Source organism: Diuraphis noxia, unplaced genomic scaffold, assembly GCF_037042655.1.
Source record: "Diuraphis noxia isolate RWA-SAM2 unplaced genomic scaffold, SU_Dnox_SAM2 contig0004, whole genome shotgun sequence".
NCBI lineage: Eukaryota > Metazoa > Arthropoda > Insecta > Hemiptera > Aphididae > Diuraphis > Diuraphis noxia.
In genome coordinates, this window is record NW_028301714.1 from 21332158 (window position 1) to 21356451 (window position 24294).

The following is a 24294-nucleotide window of genomic DNA, read 5'->3' on the forward strand; positions in this document are numbered from 1 at the left end:
TAGGGTAAATAATAAATAAATATATTACAGAACAAATTAATGAAATTATTAATTGTATACATCAGTATAATAATACATGGCATAAAATTATATAAATATAAAAATTTTATTCTGAAGATTCTTCTTCGTCGTCATCAGAATCTAAACTACTTTCTGAGCTTGAAATATGTAACTTTTCCAGTTTAGACTCAATACTATTGCTGTTATCGTTTTGGGCAAGTTCCAATTTTAAAAGTTCTAGATCTTCCTCTACACTCATTGCGGCCACTTCCAATTCTTCTAAATCTAATTGTAAAAGTCCTTTATTGACTTTATTTTCATCAATAAGTTTAACTATGGTATCAAAATGTGTACTCTTCAATTGCTGAATCCATATACAATAGTCTTTAATGTACAGTTGGTTCAATACATATCTGGGTTCACTCAAGTTAAATAACTTGTATATATCCAACAAACATGTAAGTAAACAAACACATCCATTTTCAAATACTTTACGAACATCAGAAAGCACTAAAATGCTTAAATCCCAATGTCTGTACAAAGGATAACACAAACTTCGTCTGATACACGATTGTATAGCCTCATCAAACGTTTCAAAACTACGAAACCAAGAAAGTGTAGATGAGATTTTGTTGATTATCCAAGGGGATTCAGAATTTTCTTCACCAAAGTTTGTTCGAATACAATAACAATATGCATACATGATATCTACCAATGAGAGTAAGGCTGATTTTTTATCATCGTTGCTTAATAAGTATTCTTTATTACCAAATGATTTTAAAATATCAGTATGAGAATCATTTAAGGTAAATGTTGCATCATACCAAAATGGTTTAAAGTTTAAGATATCTTTAAGTTCATCAGGTTCCGTCATCAAATCTGCCAAATAATGATCATCAGAAAATTCTGATATTTCTGATGCAATTTGCAATGATCTTCTTTTTCCAAGATTTAAATTATCGGGATCTTTGATTTCAATAATCTCAAAAAATTCATCAGAAAAATTATTGAATCCATTTTGAGTTTGATTGGCAAATCCATATTTCATACAATTAATGTTTTCATCAGATACAGGATTTTGTAAAAAGTTACAATCTATAGCGCTGTCATCATCATCTTCATAATTTTCATTGAGAACTTCGATAGACGGATTAATTGTTCGAGAATTTTTTCTTGGTGCTAAAAATTTGTTTATGAGATTTAAATCTGGGAAATGCTCTCCTGGATTAACTTTATTTAATTTAAAAGTAAAGACATATGAATCCCAGTCATAAGACCCAGATGAAGAATCAGTTTCTTCTACTTCACCAGGTAGATTAAGACATAAGTAATATGGTGAGGAATGAAATGTGACTTGAGTACCATTAACATCAACTTCTGTTTCGTTGACATTAGCAAATCTAGCTTTGATTTTTATGATTAAATAATCATCAGTTTGATCCAATTCAAAATTTGGAGTTAACATTGTACCAACTGAAAAAGTAAACAATAATTAATGTTTAATTTATGTATAGAAAACAATCCAAAACATCAAAATAAGTTCACTTAGAAACTCCAAATAAATTGTTTTATATTCAATTTTAGGATCATAAGGTAATTATTATCGGTAGCACATGATTTATAAATTAAATATAGTAGTATAGTACATACATATATAATTAATATTTGAAAAAATTATATTTTTTTCATAAATATTTAAAGTCTGTTGTTTTATAAGAAATCATTATTATTGGTTTATAACTGTTGTGAGCATAAATTAAGGGATGTAAGTAATATTTTGTGTTATTAACATTTTCACAATGACAATAAAGACTAAAATAAGTAAGGGAAGTTCACTCTGTAAGGCTGCTAATTTCTCAGTTTCAAAATGCATTTTGATACATGACTGATTTTAAAAAAAATATTATTTTTGATATTTTATTTAATATAAGTTAAATATAATGATATCCTCATTATTTCATAAGAAATAATTATTGTATGATAATGTAATGTCTGTAGTTCAATATGCAATTAATTGGTAAGATAAATCTAAACATCTAAATACAGTAGAATTAGCTTATTGGGACACATTGAGCAGTGACTTGTTTGTTTGTTCCAATTATTCGACTATCACGATTTACCGAAAAATTATTAAAGTGTACAATATAATATATTATACACACAAAATAATTGTATTTATATTTTTTTATTAAAAAACTTAATTACTAATAGTAGTATTATTAGTTATTTATGGACATAGGCTAGTTGACTCTTATGTTCATGGAATATGTATGTGGTAGTATTATCCCCATTAAGCGGATTCCACTATATATGATTTAAATAAAAATTATAATTTGAATAATAAAAAAAAAAACTGTAATTAAAATATTGACTAGTATTTTAATGTACAGTAAAAACACAATAATAATCCAAATTATGCTCAGAATTAATGTCCTAATTCAATGATTTATTATATCTGTTGCCTTAGTGACCCATCTAAATAAACCTAACATTTTATTGTACTGTAATATAATTAATTTAAACAGAAATATGATGAAATCAAAAATTTAAAATAAACAATGAATAATTTAAAATTTATGTTATGGAAGTGAATTAAACAATTAAGTAGTAAAAAAATATTTACTTTTTTATAGACATTCGTCATTCATTTAGTACACTAATAGCCAATAGGTTACCTTTACGTAAAGTAACCATGACAACAACTCAAACCAAAACATAAATTTAATTACCTTCGGTAATAATAAATTAGATAATTGGAATTAAATTTATTTATGCTTTGTAATATGCAAAATTTCACAACAGGTAGGTAGATAATACCATGTTTACATAGTATTTTTAAGAATACTTGACAAATTTTTAAACATAATAATATAAATTAAGGTAGTTTGATTACATTTTTACATTTTTGTGTAATTATAATAATTCATAAGCATACTAAACATTTATAAAAATAATTAATGTAATTTAGTTTTTTATCCCATGCATTTTTATCGAGATATATTTAAAAAAACTAAAGGTATAATTTAATACTAATTAGTACTATAGATGGACAAAGATAATATAATATTATAGTAATGTACCAATTTTGTTGATTGAAAGATGTCCATAAATGTTGTCCAATTTGTATACAAGAATTATTCAACTATCATTAGTGGACAGCATTTTTCTCTTTTAATAATATATAAATTTACAATACATACTTCAAAACGTAAAAATGATGTTTTATACTGATCATATTTAAATTTTAAGCTGTAAGAAAATATTTTAAAAGAACTTTAAATGGGATCTCTTGTTATTAATAATTGTGTATTATTTTTAGCTAGGTTTCCGTATTCCATGCAAACCATGTGGTTAACTAGTTACCACAATATACCTATTATCAAGTAATTTAAAATATTAAACTATTTGACCATGGGTTATCTAGGTTATTTGATGTTGATAGGTATTTATTATTAAGAAGATGCCGTCACATTTTTTTCTCTCAGGCCAACATGCAACATAAAAAGTTTTATATTTGAAATAATTATTGATTTATTAACAATAATTTCTAGAATAAGAGTGAAATTACCTCTTATAAAATTATTATACAGGACATCTCAAGGGCTTTTTATAGCTTATTAATTTTAAAGTGAGTCATAACTATTTTAAAATTATTGTGAGTGAAAAATTACTGTTGTGCATAGGCCAGGGAGCAAAAAAAAAATGCACTAATATTCTCTTAATACAATTATTTCATCCATATAATATTATATAATTTGTTGAATAACTTAAGAGAGTAGTTTATTTTTTTAATGAGAATTTTGAAATATTAAAAAATAACAATTTATGATACTGGCGTGGCAATACTGCACGACAGGTAAATAGATAATTGATCGGAGCCTGAAAAAACTTGTCGCCGTAGACTACGTTTCTCAACTTGAACAAAGTAAAATAATGTTAAGTATGTACTACCTATGCAATTTATAAATAATTTATAAGATACATTGTAGTAGCAAGATTCTATTAAATAATTATTTGATTTGTTATTGTAAAATTATAATATATATATGTAGGAATACAAAAGTTACACTACATAACCAATAAGAATAATTTAAATGACAAATTAATAATTTAAATTTTAAAAGCTATACCTAAGTAAAATACTTAACTAAGAACTTGTTTTTTTTTTTTTGAACTGTATATGTTTCAATACATAATATTAGTTTAATATAAGTTTTATTAATTTGATGTATACTCGTATGTATAATATTATTCAATCTGTTAAAATACTTACAATTGTTATTATTTGATTGAAAGAAATGTGTACAACTCAATATATAAAATATTAAAATGTGTGGTGCGTTAGCTGCAACCGATCGCGATTCGCGGAATGCGACTGCCGACTGGCCCGACTGGGAGTAAGTAACGGCCACAGCTACTAGTTCCCGGATGGGTGACCACCCGGGTTCATAGTAGTCATTATAGTAATTGTAGTTAAAAAACTTTGCCTCACAATCTCACATACACGAGTTTCAGTGTTTGCTACCTACTGTAACAACCGTAACGGCGTAACAACACTAACAACCTACCGTACCTAAACCTTACCCCTACCACAGTTCATTGTTCATAACCCCAACAGTTAATAGTCGACGGGTTTCAATAAAAATAAAATAAAATGTAATTTGAGTACCTATATGGGAATAATGTTAAAGTTCTAAATATATCGTATTTAATATTTATTGACTTATTGTAATCATTAATTTAACATTAAAACTACGAAAGTTATAATACCGTCTACCGCAAAAATTCTGCATTTCTGCATCTAGGAAACGGAACTTATCATTTTAATTATCAGCGTGTTTTGTTTAATCACATGTTTTTGTTATCAATATGTTTAGTTTGATTGAAATTTCCAAAGTGAATATGAACCATGATTCAAATTATGCAATGATCTTGACTCAACTAAATACAATAATTAACTGTTACTGGGAAATAAAATTTCAGTAGTACTTAACAGTAGTAAAAATGAGATTGTATTGTAAATTGTAATCACAACTAAAATTGTGAAATTATTTATTTTATAAAATTAACATGTTTTCATTTTTGTAGAATATTGTATCCATGTTCTCACTAGGAAATTAATTTCCAAAGATATTGTAACCATTTTTGTAGGCGTGTTGATGTTTTTTTTTTATCAATAGAACAAAATATTCTCAGCAAAATTTGTATTCAGATCTCAGAAATTTCTATAACAAATTTAGTTTTTATTTAAAATTTTAGTTAAAAAGTTACTCCTACTGAAGATTTAGTTTTAAAAAGTAATCAAACAGTACTATTCATATGGATGATTCCACGAATGCAGGTCAAGAAAGGGCCATTTTATGTAAGTGGCTAATTTTTTTAGACACCCAAAACAACCTACTCAAGAAATACTTTTTGACTACATATTTCTTTCATTTCTTGTGAACTTGTAATATTAATTCAATGTTTTGATTTAAAATAATACACCATATAATTATTGTTTGATTTCCTTATGTTATTGTTACTACTTATTCCTTGTATACAATAACTTATTGACTTGACCCAATTTGAAAGTGAATTAGGAAACTTAATTTATAATTTATATAGATATATATATTTAACTGTTATTTTATTTGAATTGTTACACTTTAATTACACACTTTATATAGGTAGTTTAAACAATTGAGTAAATTATAGCCATGCATTTTAATAATTACCTTCTTAGTCCATTGTTTTGAATGGTAGTAATGGTAGTATTATATAAAGTGAATAGTTTTTTTAAATTCATATACAACTTAGAATATGTTATCTAACCAACTATATATTAACCTTTAAAAGTTATGCTTATTAAAAATGTTAATTAGTGTAGTTAGTAAATGTGAAAAGATCTGAATATGATAATAAATAAAAAGGAACACAAAAGTTTTCTTCAATTAATATTATTTTATAAGATTTTATATTCACCAGAACTGTATTTCTTTATTAACTAACTTGTATATTTTAGAGAAAATAACTATGTGATGAACTTATGTTTCACATTGTTATCTTGTGTCTGGTCATATGATGGGATGACGAAAAGGATTTGGCCAGACGACAGAATGGGTGCCGGGGTTTCTTCAAATGAATATCCAAATGTGGAGGTTCAAAATTATCCAGGAGTTATTATAAAGTAAGCATATTTGTTTTTATAGTATTTTTGTTCTTAGTACTTACTTACTCTTATATTTACTTATATTTTTTTTAGGGAGAGACGTAAGATGCGTATGTCTGGTTTTGCTACTTTGCGAAAGAAGCTTATTAAGCGTCGTCGGTATTCCAAGGTGTGTAATCATGGTCGTATCATAAGAGAGTTGATATCTGATTGGTCACCAGCTGAGGTTACTGCTTTACTTGAAGAATATGAAGCATTGGCTGCCCTCAAAGACTTGTCTGTGCAAGCAGAACTAGCAAGACCTCCAGCTGCTACATTTAAACAAGATTTATCTACTTTATATGACCATAAGTATTGTACAGATGTCGATCTCATTTTTCGTGGTGTTTGTTTTCCGGTACATAGAGCAATACTGTCAGCTAGATGTCCATATTTTCGTGAATTACTCTTGGGTTGTCCTGGTTATGGAGCGCGTATTTGTTTAGATTTGAGGACGCCTGGTGTGGATATAGAAATGTTTTCAGCATTATTACGTTTTTTATACACTGGCGATATAGCTCCAAGAGATGGAGATATAGACCTTGCATTATTAAGGAGACTTGGTGATGAACTTGGTACACCAAATGTGTTAGAAAATGATTTAAGATACCTGTTGGAAACCGGAGACTATGCAGATGCTGCACTTGTGTTTATTCCAGAAGGATATTCAGATCGAAGGCCAGAATCTACTGGATCCGAATATGGTTTTCAACCTAAGCTGGAATTGCCTTGCCATAAATCTATTCTTAGTGCTAGGTCACCATTTTTTAGGAATCTTATTCAACGAAGGACTAAATCTGGTGAAGAACATACCGAAAGAGCTTTACACATTCCAACAAGGTTTGAACAGCAATTTATTATATTTATCAATAATTATTTGTTTATTGTAAATTATTTATTATATTTTAGGATAGTACTAGATGAATCAGTTATTCCAAAACGATACGCACGAGTACTGTTACATGCAATTTATTTAGATACAGTTGATTTGTCTCTTATACTAAGAGGTTCTGGGTGTGGTTCTTCTGCTGGCAGTTTAAGTGAAGTAAATATAATACAATGTTATACACTGTCTTATAATACTTATGATTATATTTTGCCTTAGGTTGAAGCTCTAACTAATACAGGACGTGTTAGGCCAAGTCCTCTAGATGAAGCTATGGAATTGTATCAGATTGGTCGTTTCCTAGAATTAGAAATAGTATCCCAAGGTTGTGAGGATCTTATCTTAGAATGGCTTACTCTAGAGTCACTTCCAGGAGTGCTTAGGTAATTTTATTTAAATTTTATGATGTTGGCTTATACATTTAATTAAGTAATAACATAACAAATAACTAATAGGTGGGGGAGTTTACCTCATGGGTCAGCATGGGTTCATCGCCAAGCTAAGCATTTTTTACGAGAAGAATTTTCTCAAGTAGCTAATAGTCCTGTTTTGTACCAACTTGACAAAGCTCATCTAATAGACTGTTTAAAGAGTAATTTCTTACAATCAAGTGAACTTGAAGTTTTACAAGCGGTTCTCAAATGGGGTGAACATGAATTGATTAGACGCATGGAAGATAGAGGTATTAAATTTCAAGTGTTAAAACTTTATAATTGATTTATAAATCATTTTATTGATTTTAGAACCAAATTTAGTTAGTCAAACAACACATTCTGTTAGCCGAAAAGGTGTGAAGAAACGAGATTTAAGTGATGTAGAACTTCGTGAAATATTATCTGAACTCTTACCTTTGGTGCGTATGGATCATGTTATTCCCACAGAACATGAGACTTTGACCCAAGCAATAAGAAGAGGTTTAGTGAGTTCACCGCCAAGCCATATGATTGGTAACGATTCACCTATGTTGTCTCATCATATGTCCAGAATCAATGCTTGGATTAGACATCCATCTGGGCTTTATGTGAGACCTAGATTGTTTATTCCATACTATGATGAAATTAAAGTAAGTAAATCTTAGACATAAGATTTGCTTTGTTTATTGTAAATTTTAGGTATTGCTCATTATTTACTTTAAAGACCACAATAATGAAAGCTATTTGTATGAGAAAATGTGACAAACATTTATTATAAATAATAAAGAATAGTAATTTATTTATTAGTATTTAAAAATTTGATTGGTCTAAAATTATGTTTAAGTAAATAAACATGGATATTTTTATATTTTTACATGATATAAGCCTGTTTTTGCAATTCTAACTAAATTAAAATATATAAAAACTATTGTAACCTGAAAACTATTTTTTGCAGGGATGCCCTGAGAATTTTAAAATAAATAATAAAATATAAAATTCCTTCTCTATTATTTTATAATGTATTTCCAAACTTATGCCTTATTTAGAAACTTAATATTAGATAAATATTTTATTAAGTTATTTATTGTACTCTAGTACTGACTATCAAGCTCGGCCTCCCAATGGTTTATATTGATACTAAAAGTATTCTGTACCTAGTGAGGTGCTTCTCTGCAAGCGTTCCTGTTTGTTTGGTTTTTGAAATTTTAATTATGTTACATCGAGAATATGAGACTTTTTAAAATGTAAATTAATTCAAATGTTATGGCGATTAAAATAACCTGATATTTATATTAATATGTTATTCTCGATGATTTCTTATATTAATATAATTTTCCAATAAAATTGTAATGGATTTTTTGTTTGGTTTAGTCATTATTTGAAGATCAAATGTTAAGAGAGGATGAAGAGCTTGTACGACGAACAAGATATATGCCTGATGGTATACCTGACACATTGTATATGATTGAAGAAAAACCTACTCCATCATCATATGGTCTTTCATCTCTTGATGTTTTAACAGCTTCAATACCAAGTATAATAATAATAGTTTATTTTAAATCGTAGAGTTTTTTCTAATACCATGAATTTGTATTTAGCACCAGATGTGTCAACCATGAATGCTATGGTTAAACGTGACCAGAAACTAAGATCTGCCCCTGGTTGTCAACGAGCAATATCACTGCCTTTATCTAGTCGACAAGAAATCAATCATCAAATAAGATTAAGAGTTGTGCGAGAATTCAATTTACCAGACCCAGTTGCTTATCTTTTAGAAGTATTATCAATATTTTAATAACGTTTTGAAATTAAACATTTTTTAACGTAAAATTTATTATAATTAGAAAGCTGCTAGTTCTGTATGCTACTGTGGTGGAGGTTCTGATGATAAACCAAAAGAAAGTACAAGATCTCGAAGCAGTCGCACAAGAAAAGAAAAACGAAAAGGTTTAGGAACTAGCACCTTACCATCCATGTATGCTCAGCAGAAATTGAGAAAACAACATAGACCATATAATGTGAATGATATGGCATCATCTTTACGATACACTAATAATGTCAGAGTAAGTAATTATGAATTTTGAATTCTTTTTTTACTTATTTTTGGTAATCAAATTTATAGTATGAAGACGATGATTTTGATGGTCGAGGAGAGCAAGTAATCATGCCTGATGTTGCAGCCGTATCACTTTCTTTGGACCAGTTAAACTTATGCCCAATTCTTGGGCCCGAAGTTGAGCTAAGATTGGATTTGGGCGATAATTCGCCTAATCAGTCGCCATATAAAACACCTCCTCCTCCTAAACATTTCATTTAGATCATACTAAATGTAATTATGTCTAAGATTCCTTTATATAGTTTTCAGAATTAATTTTAACTCGGCTGCAATCTATAGAGGGAAGGGGGAGCCTTCATACCAATTGTATTATAGGATTAGTTTTACAGAGGAATTTAGAAATTTTCTGTTAACATTATCTTTGATCATAAATAGCAAGAGATTTTTTATAACCAATGCCATTTTTGTCATTTGAAGTGCAATACTAATTAAACAACAGTTTTGTTGTTTAACGTGGATAAGTGTTACTCAATAATTTGATAATATCTCATTAAGTTTCATATGTATACATTTCATTAGCTGCCGACTCAAATTTTATCAAGCTCAAATATATCACAATTTTCTTCTCAAATTTGAGCTGCATAAATTTTGATTGAGTATTATTGCTACTATTATTATTATTATTACCATTTTTCATTATTATTGTTTATAATTAATAACGTATCCTTTATGTTGTGTTTAAAATTGATTTGACTGAAAAATTAAGTTTCTAACTACTTCATGTCCTTGAATATTTTTGTTTCTTCTCATTTGTTTTAATTCTTTTTATTATACAACCTTAATTGTGTTCGTATGTTGCATAAATGTGTTTCTTCTGCTTGTCTACTGAGTAGAAAGTCTGTGTTTCTCTTCAATTAAATGCATAGATTTATTATATTTTATTTTGTACTCGTCGCTAGTGGTACAAAGTCTTCTTTACTGTCGTTAACTAATGTCTATTGTTTTTTTTATTATTATATGGTTTTTTTTTTAAAGCCTTTGCGAATTTAATATTTTTCATCTGTTTTTAGTATCTTCATCTCTTTCAATAATGACATATGTGTTAGTGTATTGTAAATTTATGTCTATAGTATGTATTTAAATATGAGTGCGATGCTCGTTCCATCTGCAATTACTCTTGCCAGCTACCCAGTACACACATTGTTTGAAAATCAATTTTATTCACTTAAATTTTTGCACGCAAAAAAAGAATATTTAGCCCTTGTGAATGATGCAATAATACCAGCACTGATTTATATTTAAAATGTATTAATCAATAGCTAAAGTATTTAATAACAAATATTTTTCTTTTTCTATATTGTACCTGATTGGAATCCTAAAATTTATATATTTTTGTATATACACAGTTTTAATGTATCATCCCAGTAAGTGGCAAAAATATGATTGCATATAATATTTATATGTATCAGTTTTTAATCGATGTATTTTTTTTTGAAATTGTAAACAAGGTGGTAGTAATTTGGAAAATTATTCCTAAAATTAAAGTCACAACTGTGTGTAAAGGAATCCGAATTAAAAAAAAAAAAAAATGCCGATTAAAAATTGAATTTGTGTTTTGTGACCTGGGCATTCATTCAATACAACAACTGTATATATATTATATATACCTATTTCTTGTTAATTCTTATGTCTATGGATAGTAATTTTACTAACCAAGGGTGATCCCTTAACAATTATGTATTTAAAAAATATAAATACATACTAATGTGAACCCATTTTATTTCTTTGGTTGTCATAGAAAATATTAAAATAATATAATACATTTGCGCTCAAAAAAAAAAAATAACCATTACATTAAAAGCAAATACAAAAAAAAAAGAAAAAAATGATTTCATCTAATTATGTTTTAATGCTAAGGGACCAAACAACTCGTCTTATCATTAAAAATCGTAAAAAAATATACTTCATTACAAGTAAACAAAGTTAAGTTAAGAATATTAAATTAGCTATATTATATTATTATATACCTATTATTAATTACTGTGTATACCTTAGATATTATTTGATTTTCCTTGCCCGTCTGTGATTCTAGTCTTGTCGTTTTCTATGAAAAATGACCTCACAATTAATTTTTATTATTAGCTTATGATATCTGTTGTTAATTATTTCCTTTACACGGATGTTACCATAGTTGTACAACTATGATCTGTTATATAAAATGTATGTGTTTCAAAGTACAGTAGCATTTAATTTTTATCATTAATTGTATGGTGTATAATGGAAGAAAACTTTATATTGTTAATAGAATCATATTGTTTTTTTTATTATTGTACTTAATTTAACTTATTTTAATATGGTATACATTTTCATTTAATAATAGTTCTAAAATATACGAAAAACGATTACAAATCTTTAGGACTAGGTTAAGTTAAAATTGTATATTATATACTATTTAAAACAATATTATTGTGTACTGTACAAATCTGTTCTGTCGATATATGTTAGTTAAAATAAATTTGTTTTTGCGATTAAAATACGTATGCAGAAAATAGTGTTTAAAATGCTTTTTCTTTTAATATTAATATAAGGTCACAATCACCTAATATCAGTATGAAAATTAAAATGATACATCAACCACTATTGTAAGTTGTATCTATATATTGCTCTCCCTACATCATCACTCTCTTAATGTGTTATAAAGTTATTGATTTGAAAAATAAAATATTTTTCTTAAGTTAATAAAAACTTACTTGGAAAAAAATTCAATAAAAACAATACTAATTTAGTTGTTAAATACTCGTTTAAAACATAAAATGAAGTATGATATTATATTATAAAAATATTTATGATCATGTTACAACATTTTTAGAGGTAAAACTTATTAATAAATAATAATTATATAATGCTAAAAAACTAACAGTACAAAAATAAAAATGAACAAACCAATTGATTTTATAATGAATAAATAGGTTCATTTAAATGTATAAAAACAAATAATGCTGACATTGACGTACAAAGTAGAACTTAAACTATTATTGAAATGGCATTTTGTGTGGAATTAATTCCTTATAGTGTCAAATTATGCTATATCAATTTTCTGTTCTGTTCTGTTTACAAATGTAAGTTAAATAAAACTGCCAAATTCTTAAAGTAATATTATGTACAATCTATATTTATATATATATAATAATAAAAAGTAATTTATAATTGATATCACATAAGTTAGCCAATTCTCCATAAAATTAATATATTTTTCTTTATAATTGATGATGATTTATTTTGTCAGATCATTTTCTTGGAGTAAATCCTCCTTGAATTCCATAACATTTTGCTTGTATCTCATCAGGACTGCCTCTATGAGCCTTTAATTCATTATTATATGCCTGGATACGATTTTTCACTGGAGATCCACCCAGTGGTGAATCCTGTTTCAACGTTTCAACATCATTAAACACCACCTGAGCACCTCCACCCATGGTTTGTATAATATCAGCCTAACAAATTACAAAACAATTAATATTAGTTTTATTGACATATTTTATTATTAAAACAGGTAAAATGTACTTTATATAGTTTAGCTTCTGGAATGCCTTGTTCGTCTGATCCTTGTGTCAATAAACAATATTTAGATGCACCATTGTTTGATACGGTTTTTGCATCTGTCAACTTGGTAACAGATTTGCGCTTTTTCAATTTGGGTTGCATGATAGTTTGCAAAGGAGTAGGTACTGGAGGTTTGTGTTCAATCCAACGTTCATGAGGGTCACATGATTTAGAACGTCTTGAGCGTAAGTATCTTAGTGTTTCTTGTGATGGCTAAATGTTAAATAATTTTAATGCTCTGTGAAGTCAACTATGAGTTATCTTTTAAATATAGTTTAGTTACCTCATTTTGTTTTGAATCTGAGGGTTTATTATTGTTTACGACTGGCTCTATTTTATTTAAGCTTTCATCAGACAGGGTTCTTTTTACAATACGTCTAGAAAAATGGCCAGGAATATTTTCTGTACTTTCCACTATATTTTTGATGTGTCTTAGTTTGCGTTTCTTATCTTGTAATTTTGCCTGAAATTCAAAATAATTAGCACTTATAAAAATAATAAAAGGAGTCAAATCTCGAGTCATCTAAAAAAGAACTGGTGTTGAGACTTGTTATAAATAATAAGTAAATAAAAAAAAACAACTCAGTTCTAGATTCTAGATATCGATAATTCTTAGTCAAGTGTCACCAATTGGTGATTTTTTAATTAAAAATACTCATGTTACTATTATCATATCACATATACTTATTGTGCTATGTTGAACAGATTGTGTGTATCAAATTGTAATATATATAAAAAAAGGAGTCAAATCGTACTGCGGTTATAAGTATAGAAACTAAACTGTTTTTACTATAAACATTTGAATCGAGGACAACACTTATACCTTATGAAATAGGTAGGCAAATTTTGATTAGAATATGAAAACTTCATACAGGTTAAATAAAATTGAAAAACTTCTTTTTTCCTTCAGGAGTTGTAATAAAAAATAATCACTCAGTTAATTCTAAAGTCATAGTTTAATGTAACCTGAATATATTTTTCCTAATAAATAAATTTTTTTTAACAAAACCTAACAGGTAATGAGGTACATATTTTTGATTGTTTAAATATGATTTTACTTTTCTGAAGTGCCTACTGCCTATGTATGGCCACTGAAAAACAGAACTTTAAAATTTCCCCAAATTTTACCCCACAATTAACAGGTTCTGACATCCATGATTAAAAATTAGCGTAATAATTTTGGTACAATGACTTTAAAAACTTGGCAAAATTTCTTCGTAAAAACTCATTAGTTAAATATATTTAAGTTTAAATAACATAAAAATATTATACTAACCTCAAACTCGTTTTCTTGAACCTTCCATTTATCCTTGAACTCTCTGGACAACTGTTCTTGTTTTTTAACAATTTTTGTATTATATTTTTGTTTTAACAGATCTTTGTCTACTGATACTTGATTAAGCATGTTGTCTTTTGCATTTAACTAGAAATTAAAAAATTAATAGATACAGTTTAAGTCTAAATTTTGATTGTATACATCTTTATTGGTGTATGCTTTGTAATTAAGTGCTGATGACAACAAATATGTCATTAATCTAGAATAGTCTTTAAATGGGATTTATTTTAGGCAAGAGGCAAGAGGTATGAGATTATAATAAAACAAGGCAAGACCTGATCTAATTTACATATTTACAGTTATCAGGTTAAGTAAATTTATAGTTTTATTCCAGTATTTTTTTGAACTTACATCTGATTTTAATCTTTTGTTTTCACCATCCATAAATTCTAATTTTCTTTTTAATGATGCCATTTCATTTTCTAATAAAAATGTTTTGTTTTGATACTGCTTAACCTATATAACAATATTATACATATTATGAGTAATAATCACCAGAGTTAAAAATTAGTTTGGTTATGAATACTTTATTGGTATCTTGGTCCCTCAGAATTTGCAATGAATTTATTTCTTGTTTGGCATTGGAATAATTGCTTTCCAAAAATATTATTTGTGATCGAATGTCATTACCTGAAAAAGGAAAATGTTGAACGTTATTTTTGTTTTTAAATAAAAACAACAGATATATTTTAAATAGATTTAATTATACTCTGGTTAATCAATATTTCGCGAAGTTCTTCTTTTTTTTTAATTCTCTGTTCAAGAACAGTAACTAGTTGTTGTCTCTTTTCATCATCTAGTAAATCATCTACATTTAAATCTGGCAACGGAGGTCCCAAATTTAGATAACTGCAAAAAAATACATAGTTATCATTTTTTAAATACACTGTAAATTGAATTACCTTCCAAAGCAATTTTCTTTTGATTCATAATTAATTTTATTGTCTTGTGGAAATCTAGTGCCTTCCTCAATTACACATGGAATGCGGTTTATAGATTGAATCTAAAATTGTACTTAAATTAATAACAAATATCTTAGAATTAATATTAAGTATTATCACATACATCAATGACTTTCCTTCTTCCTGGAGTTAAGCCTATATCCATTCGTAATGGGGTTGTTCGTTTGACTTGAACACTTCCTGACATCTCACCAAATTGTAGCACAGGCTGCATGTTGGTAATAAAATTATTTAAATATATATTGAATAAACTAATGCATTATATTTACCAATAGCTCAGTATATTCAGACAAAGGATTAATACAAATCAGCATTCTGATTGAACCAGAACCTTCAAAGAAACTTTTGAACAGATGTGTTAGACGTGATGTTCTGTAAGGGATTTTTTCAGCAATATTCCTCAAATTGCTAGAAGACTGATTTTCGTATAATATTTTAAGACACTGTTTTAAATTTGATAGCGACTTATTTATTTCTCCTATAAAAATGTATGGTTAAAATTATGTAAAAAATATATTACTAAAAAAGTTCTAACCAGCTTCTTGAAGTCTTTGTCCAGTTGTTTTTGCTTTTCCGGCTCGTTCACTTCCGGCTAAATCTACTAGAGACATCTGGCTCACAACTGTATACTTCTTATCTTGAACTATACTTACACCATCAGTATCCAAAGGTGCCTATTATAATTATATAATATATACATGATATTTTTGAAAATACAATTTGAAAATGTTTTATCGAATTAATATTTATTGAAACACAGTGATATTTTATATATGCCATGAGGATACAAATCTGAATTAACATCAAACAAAATCTTTTAATTTATATATTTTTAAAAATAACTCACTTGTACAACTCTTATAGTAAAAACTGTATGACTCCGACTAGAGTCCATGTTCAAAAAGGTTGGTGCAGTACGTTTTCTTAGTTGACCTTTTCTTAACCATTCAAAAGCTTCAACTGCATTATTCACTTCTTGTTCATTCACTCCATGTACATACATATTTCCATTAGCATCTTCCCTTATTATTTTACTGTTTCTAATAAATATCCATAAAAATAAAAATTAATCTTATAATATAAAATAATAGATATAAAATGTATTATATATACCGTCTTATTTCTCCATCAGATACATCTTCTAAAAGATCATAAACATAATTATGATATATTTCTACATAGCTTATAAAGACTGAATATGCTACATCTTGATCTATATCTGTAATTTTATAATTAAATGGTATACGTTCTGCATCTCCATCTTTTCTAGAATTAATATTTAAATTTTTATACATATTAAATATTTTGTTAAGGATATAAAATAAAATTAATAAAACTTACTTTTTGGTTGTTTTTGAAGGGTTTTTAACATTGTTTTTGAATTCCTCAGAAGAATAAAACAAAACGTCTTCCATACTATGTACATCAAATCCATTAAGTTTATCAGGTTTAAAAGTAAACCTTCTAGCTTGGTAATTTTGAATAGAATTGAAAATAACATCGAAACATCTCCCAACAATACCACCATCTTCTTGATTACCAGTCATTGTGTATGATTTGCCACTACCTGATATTCCATATGCAAATATTAAACTACTCTTTCCTGTCAAAAGTTGTTCAATGAGTGGTAATCCCATATCTTGAAAGACCACTTCTTGGGACTCATATTCAGTAAATATTTTCTTGTAACTGAATTGTCCTTCTCTAGATATTCCTCTATCATCTGGTGAGCAATATATTTGTAGTTCAGTGTCTGACACAACTTTAATACATGACGATTCCAAATTGGACTGTACAGGGCGAATTCGACAATAAACTTGAATAGGATCTTTCGCATCATCTTCTACTCTATACTTTTTTTGAATTTTAGCCGGTTGGCTCCCAACTCTCTTCATTCTATTTTAATATATATATATTGACAAATGTAGTTGGAATTGTTCATATATTTAATATTATAAAAAGTTGCTATAAATACATAGGTATAGGTACTTTAATCATTATACTAGTTTACTATTGTATAGGTATAAAAAAACATGAGAGAAAATGAAATTGAGCCTTAAGATATTTAGAATAAGTATTGATAATCAATAGGCCCAGGATTATCATGCATTAATATTGCAAAATATGTATACGAAATTTAAAAAATAAGCATAAAAATGATTGGAAAATTATGGCTGCCATACAGATTTTGTTATACTCAACCCAGAACAAAATTGTTTTCTTTTAAAATCGAGATTTATTAGTATAAGATGCAATGTTATGCCCAAGTATATACGAATTGTTTCTAGGTTGATTATGAACACTAGTGCAAAACGGATATTTTAATACCTTAATTTAATTTGAGCAACATTTTTAAAACAAATTATGTAATAGATGTGTACTTACTTTGGAATTGTTTATAAACGACATACACTAACTTAATGAGACACTAATTTATGAAATTTTAGAACGCAACCAACATGAAATGACCGTTAAAATGATGATCAAAAAATCATATCTATTATTTTGATGGGCTCTCGCAGTTCAGCCTTCAGTGTCCAGCGGTTGGTATTGTTCAGTTGTTCACATTCTGTGCTGGTTCAGTGGTGACAACAATTCGAAAACGAAAAACCCGAAAGACCGAAATGTAAATATGAGTACACATTCAATGTGGTTAGCCCGGTGGGATTTCGATTCACAATGTGGTAATCTGGTTTCTGGTTGTTCTCTTTTGTATGATGATATTATGATAAGAACAATGTTTGTTGATTAAAATAAATACAATATTTTATGGTACTTTTATTTATTTACAACTCAAAATCAAAACAATAATTTCATTATAACTAATCATTTAAACCAGTTTTTCAATAAATCGTATCAGAAATTAGATTACAGCAAGGCTTTTTAGTGCACAAACAGTATCGTTCAACCGCAGAGGCCTCGTCGGTGGCAATATTGATGTGAGTGTTTGATGTATTTTTCATTTATTGTGTACTTGTATGTTTCAATGCCAATGACAATTGGAAAACACGAACATTGAGGGCTGATATGTTACCTCACCACATTATTACTTAATCGTTTCTATCATCGCATTGGTTTTTCTCTGGGAAAAAATAGAACTTTGACCTATATTTTGTGTAAATGTCTAAAAACATCCGTGTACCAAAGACAATCTAAGCCATTGCTGATAGCACTATAGCAGATAGAATGTTACTATAATAGAAAAACGATCATTTACTTTTATCATACGTATTTCAGTATTTGTGTTTATGTATTTTGAATGCATGTTTTGATTGCATGATTCTTTTTCAATTTTCATGCATACCTACCGCATTTATTGATATTCGCATGTGTGATGTGTCTCATCTCATACGGTTTATTTGTATGCGATTGAAAAGAAAAATCACAGAAATTGTATTAATCTGGACACCAATGTTATTAATTTTAATTTATATGACATAATATTTACTTGATTAGTGCAGGTTATAATCGAATTACATAAAAAAATAATATATATTACATTTTTATAATTTAATGAAAATACATGATAAATTGATAACTGATGAGTTATACCTAATATGAAAATATGATTGATATTAACCATAATATTTTTAAATATTACAATCATATATTTTTGTTATACAATTTTTGTCATAATTAAATTATTTTTTTTTTGTTTTTTTGTATGATGAAATACCTTACTTTTTCTCCATAAAACTATTGTGGAGTATTCATTATTAATCTTTCAGAAGATGCCATTCAATATTCCTTAAGGGCTCTTTCACAAATATAAATCCGGTAGAGGGGGTCAAAGTCAAGAATCTCTGATAATATAGCAGCAATTTTTTTACTAGTGTTAAAATAATTAATATTAATTATTAACTAAAATAGCGGGGGTCATGGAATTCGTAGTACTCTCCCCTACAGACACCCTTGTATTCAATAATTCATGGAGTACATATTTTTATATTAATTAGGATTTGTTTTATTTAGATTTTGCTTCAGAAGAGTATATTGAATTCATAGACTTAAGATGAGTGATGATGACCGTGATGTTGAGTTGGAGACTGCAGAAAAGCGTGCACACCATAATGCTTTGGAACGTAAAAGACGTGACCATATCAAAGACAGCTTTACAAGTCTTAGAGATTCAGTTCCATCACTACAAGGTGAAAAAGTTGCTAGTCGTGCACAGATACTAAAAAAAGCAGCTGATTACATACAATTTATGAGACGCAAAAATGTTTCCCACCAACAAGACATAGATGATCTCAAGCGGCAGAATAATATTTTGGAATCTCAGATTAGAACGTTAGAAAGAGCTAAGGCTACTGGCAATTATGCTATGGAGTCTAGTGAATTAGCTTTAGATGTATCAGGATCAGAAAATTCTGATATATCAGATGGAGAACTTCAAAAATCTAAAAGAAGACTAAAAAAGCAAAAGTTTGGTTATTAGATGTACATTTCTACTAATGTCTAATTTTGTACGTATATTATGTATGAGGTAGGTTAATATTTTAATAGTATCTTATTTGGTATAAGTTTTAAAATTAAAATTTTAAGAAAAATCATGATTTTGTTTGTTATATATTTTTTTATATGAAACATCGTCTTGATAATACTTACAGATTATTGTGAACAAATAAAATAATTATTTGTAAATTGATTTGATTGTCACAGTTGATATTATGGGTTTTCTTTAGTTCATTTTAAAGAAAATTGCTAAATGTGTATGTAACCCATAAATTACTAACATGAACTGTATCTGATGTAATTTCTTAATTTGATATTATACTTATGATAAATTCATAAAATCATAAGTGTTGGATAAAATAACATTTTAACTCTAAAATTGGATTTGCAATCGACATAATATAAATAGTTTCAATTAGGTATTCATTTAATAATGTATTCATTAAATATTATTCATTACTGAAAATTTCATAGTTTTCTATTAAATTCATTTTAGGCTTTGAGATTAAATATGAATTTATTTCATGTAAAATTGTTATTATTTGCATAGCATGATAGGTTAATTAAATAACTTAAATTTGTTATTTACAAAGCTTAAAATTGATAGAATTTTTGTTTTTGATAAATTTAAATGTCCTTATGTGTTGATAACTAGCTAGTTTCGTTATTTTTTTTTAATGTATAAATAGTTGCTATTCAAAAATATTATTTTGCATACTTATAATTATAAAATACTTGAAGTGTAGACTAAATATTTTTTTGTCTATTGTTATTTTTAATTATATCTAAGCTTTTATATTAAGTATTATTAATAATATAATATGATAGGCTGTTAGTTATTTTTTTCGTTCTAAATTTGTATCACATTTATAATTATATAGATGTATATTAACCTTGTACAAACCATAAACTTAAAAAAAATTAAATTTTTTAGTTTTTGGTTTCAACTCTAATGATTTGATCAACATACATATAATATTTGACAATTGTTATAAAATATAAAATAAACATTGCAATATATTTAAATTAGATTAGTTTAATTTCATAAAATCATATTATATCATATAATATGTCATATAGTCATACCTTAATGTTTAAAATTATTGTAATCACATGCTAAAATCAGTAAAATATGGACGATACATTTTATATATTTCTTGTTTTTTATTTTTGACTAAATTCCGATCATCCGATTATTATTTCATTTGTATAATATTGTTTGTATTGATTTTTAGGATTATAACAGTTACCACCGCCCCAATACACATTGTTGTAATAATAGCCCTATTAATTGAATTTATAGCTATAAGACTTTTGTAAAGTATATAAGTAATAAAGTATTCAAATACATTGTATATTGAATACAGTTTAAAATACTTTCAGCGTCAAGTCTTTTTAATGGTATTTCAATAAATACGTGATTTTTGTACTAAAATTTATATCTGTTTTGGATTTTGTTTTTGATAATTTTTTTTAAAATTTAAATTAGTATGTAGTGTTTCAAAGGTATTTATATTGATTGTTTTCATAATGAATTGTAAATACTAATGCTGGGTTGCATGAAAATGTACACATTTAATGGTTCAATAAAATTTAGTAGATTTTTCCAAGAGGTAGGGATATCAAGGGATTCTTTAAATGTTTAGTGATAGTTCATGCAACCCAGCACAAGTGCTCTTAACTGTGGACATTGAATATTTAAAAAGGTGAGTGCAGTGAGGTTACATAAACTATGAAAATCATTTTTTCTTCAATTTTTGGTTGCTCACACCTAATGAGTAATGACTGTAGTATTAAACAACTAGACCAAAGTGTAAAATGTTGAAATTGATCAATACATTGATTATGAGTGGAGCTACTATGATGAAAAGACGATAAAATATTTGATCAATAATTAAAATGAACAATACAATTATTCAACAGTTTAATTTTTACCTATCTGACTCATTTACTTATGTAATTACAGCAAGTGTTATAAACACGGATTTTTTTACATTTATTCCTTATGTTTTTTAAAAAGACATGCAATTATTTTTGAATGGTATTTTTTTAAATACTGTTGACGTCATGCGTCATTCTCCTGATACGGTATTAGAAATCTACCTAAAAATTCGTCTAACTATGTTAACAGTTTAACACGCCCGTCGCCCACGAGTTTCTTAGGGGCATCATGAGTCACTTGTAATTTGGACACTATGTTTTAACTTATTAAGGCTCGGAAGTTATTGCACTAAAAACCTTTGGAAATTGTTTGCATTATTATTTTTTACAGAAAAAATATCTGAAATTGAACTTAAAAATTGTACTAAAAATGTATTTATTTTCATAAGAAAGTGAAATTAGGTATAATTACAAAATTGAAATTTAAATTGAATTGGTTTTTTTGGTCTTTCAGGAACTTTTTAAACATTTTTTTTTTTTTTATATTTCATACTAAAATGAATGTAGATACTTACCTTAAAAGTGATGTATTGCATGATAGAAGATTATATATCTTCAGATATTCAAACTTGAAAAATCTCTGATTAGTAGACAATAAGTTCTTATAAATAGAAAAACTTTGCTCCACGTTGACAGAAAATATAGGCGCATACTTTAAAGACCCCCCACTCTACAGAAAAAAATATGTGAGTTACATTGAAAAGTATCTAAAATTGTACGATAAATGAGGAATATTTACAAAATTGCAAAAAGTCACAAATTAAACTGTTTAGTTTTAAAACTCGTAAATATTGTATCAAACGAATCTAAATTCTATTTAGCACTAAATTCTAACAGCGGAAAAAAAGTTCAAATGCAATATCTGAGCAATATCGATAATATAATATCGCGTCCGACGCATCCACCTATTGCTGAGCATGATGAACATTTTCTTACCTTTGAAGCCTTGAGTCGTTTGAGTCTTGAGTCTTATACAATTCGAGATATCCATTTACAATTGCAGTCACCACAATTATATAATAAAATATATGAATTTTTAACTACGAAATAAGTTGTCGAATTAAGCCAAAAAATGTTTAAATTTTTTATATGTCTAAAGTGTAGATACCTATATCTAGGTACATGGGAAAAATTTCAAGTCTCTAAGGTTATTTCTTTCTTAAATATAAAATAAAAATAAAATCGATTTTGTTGAATAATACTGATTTGAACTTCCCATTTTAACTCTCCTTATTATAGTACCAACTTAAGATCTCATTTTCTACAAGAAACAACCTTCAAAGTTGTAGATAGAAGTACATATATAAATTATTTAATCTTTAAAGAATCAAATTTTCTGCTTCAAAATATATTGAATCATAATCATAAATTTCACAAAAACAAAAAAATTAATGAATAGGTACACATTTTAAGATCAATTTCTACAGTGCCGTTAGTGGTTACCTTTAATAATTTTTTAATTAATTATTAGGTAGGTACGTAGAACTTATATTCCACAATCAGGGGCTTACTCCTGAATCATTTAGTATCATAGTATTTCAGTTCATAAAATATTTTGATGGGAGATGGTATTTTGCGCCACGAATAGGTACATTTAAGTACGTATGTAATTTGCGCCAAAATATAAAAATATAACATGTATTTTGCGCCACATATTATACTAATTAATTTTGGTATTTTGCGCCACTAAAGAAAACAAAATGGAATATGTAATTTGCGCCACACTTTCAACTTTAATAGCAGTTGGAATTTACCAGCAGATAAATTTAGCGATATCGCATAAGATATACAATAATACGTTCTGATGCATCCGACGCGTGTCACATATCGTCTCAATATCGTCGAATTATTTATAATTATGACTGATTTTTATATGTTTTATTAATTAACGACAATTTAGATGTTTAATATGCATGGAGTTCGATTTTTTATATACATTTATTTATAATTACGACTTACGAGTTTAATATGACTGATTTTCATAATATGTTTAATTACTTAACGATAATTTACATATTTAATATATACGGAGTTATTTATATTATTATAACATAAGTGGCGCAACTTACTATTTTAATAAGGTGGAAAAAAGCGCAAATTACAATTTTAGTAGGTACTCTAAAGCACAGATTACATAATTCCTTTTTATTTAATTTTATTTGGCGAAAATTACAAGTTTAAAAAGTGGCAAAAATTACTAAAATACATTTTTAGATGTTGCGCAAATTACATACGCCCATTTTGATGGTCTATACCATTATATTACCATTGATTGACTGAATGTCTGAATACATTGATGAAACGAAGCATAATGCATAATATGTACCAAGGTGAATTGTGAATGTTTAAATGGGTTGATAAGGAGGAGTATTTTAAAATTAATGTATTAATATCTACGATTTACGTCCTAATGTCCTATATATGGCTATTTTGGTTCTAATATTATTATTTG

General features: G+C 27.2%; 4 protein-coding genes across 4 annotated transcripts; 2 read left to right on the forward strand and 2 right to left on the reverse strand.

The window, feature by feature from the left end:
• LOC107172508 (protein SHQ1 homolog) lies at nucleotides 1–4791 on the reverse strand. Its single transcript, XM_089227997.1, has 2 exons — nucleotides 4274–4791; nucleotides 1–1473 (listed from the first exon to the last, which is right to left on the reverse strand). Exon 2 carries the CDS (start codon nucleotides 1463–1465, stop codon nucleotides 107–109), a length of 1359 nt encoding a protein of 452 aa, XP_089084123.1. The 5' UTR covers nucleotides 1466–1473; nucleotides 4274–4791; the 3' UTR covers nucleotides 1–106.
• Nucleotides 4792–5187: 396 nt separating this feature from the next.
• On the forward strand, nucleotides 5188–12096 carry LOC107162002 (BTB/POZ domain-containing protein 7). The gene is made up of 11 exons (XM_015508681.2): nucleotides 5188–5362; nucleotides 6005–6169; nucleotides 6245–7030; nucleotides 7100–7235; nucleotides 7296–7459; nucleotides 7532–7758; nucleotides 7820–8139; nucleotides 8861–9023; nucleotides 9088–9266; nucleotides 9334–9552; nucleotides 9612–12096. The coding sequence occupies exons 2-11, from the start codon at nucleotides 6021–6023 to the stop codon at nucleotides 9804–9806; spliced, it is 2538 nt and encodes an 845-aa protein (XP_015364167.2). The 5' UTR covers nucleotides 5188–5362; nucleotides 6005–6020; the 3' UTR covers nucleotides 9807–12096.
• A 230-nt stretch (nucleotides 12097–12326) lies between these two features.
• LOC107162224 (kinesin-like protein KIF23) lies at nucleotides 12327–17991 on the reverse strand. Its single transcript, XM_015509032.2, has 15 exons — nucleotides 17832–17991; nucleotides 16788–17342; nucleotides 16560–16712; nucleotides 16294–16486; nucleotides 15982–16120; nucleotides 15716–15924; nucleotides 15550–15654; nucleotides 15387–15487; nucleotides 15194–15333; nucleotides 15011–15114; nucleotides 14836–14940; nucleotides 14425–14571; nucleotides 13432–13611; nucleotides 13110–13361; nucleotides 12327–13039 (listed from the first exon to the last, which is right to left on the reverse strand). The coding sequence occupies exons 2-15, from the start codon at nucleotides 17339–17341 to the stop codon at nucleotides 12833–12835; spliced, it is 2589 nt and encodes an 862-aa protein (XP_015364518.2). The 5' UTR covers nucleotide 17342; nucleotides 17832–17991; the 3' UTR covers nucleotides 12327–12832.
• A 199-nt stretch (nucleotides 17992–18190) lies between these two features.
• Max (MYC associated factor X) lies at nucleotides 18191–21336 on the forward strand. Its single transcript, XM_089227998.1, has 2 exons — nucleotides 18191–18385; nucleotides 19419–21336. The coding sequence occupies exon 2, from the start codon at nucleotides 19459–19461 to the stop codon at nucleotides 19882–19884; it is 426 nt and encodes a 141-aa protein (XP_089084124.1). The 5' UTR covers nucleotides 18191–18385; nucleotides 19419–19458; the 3' UTR covers nucleotides 19885–21336.
• The last annotated feature ends 2958 nt before the right edge of the window (nucleotides 21337–24294 follow it).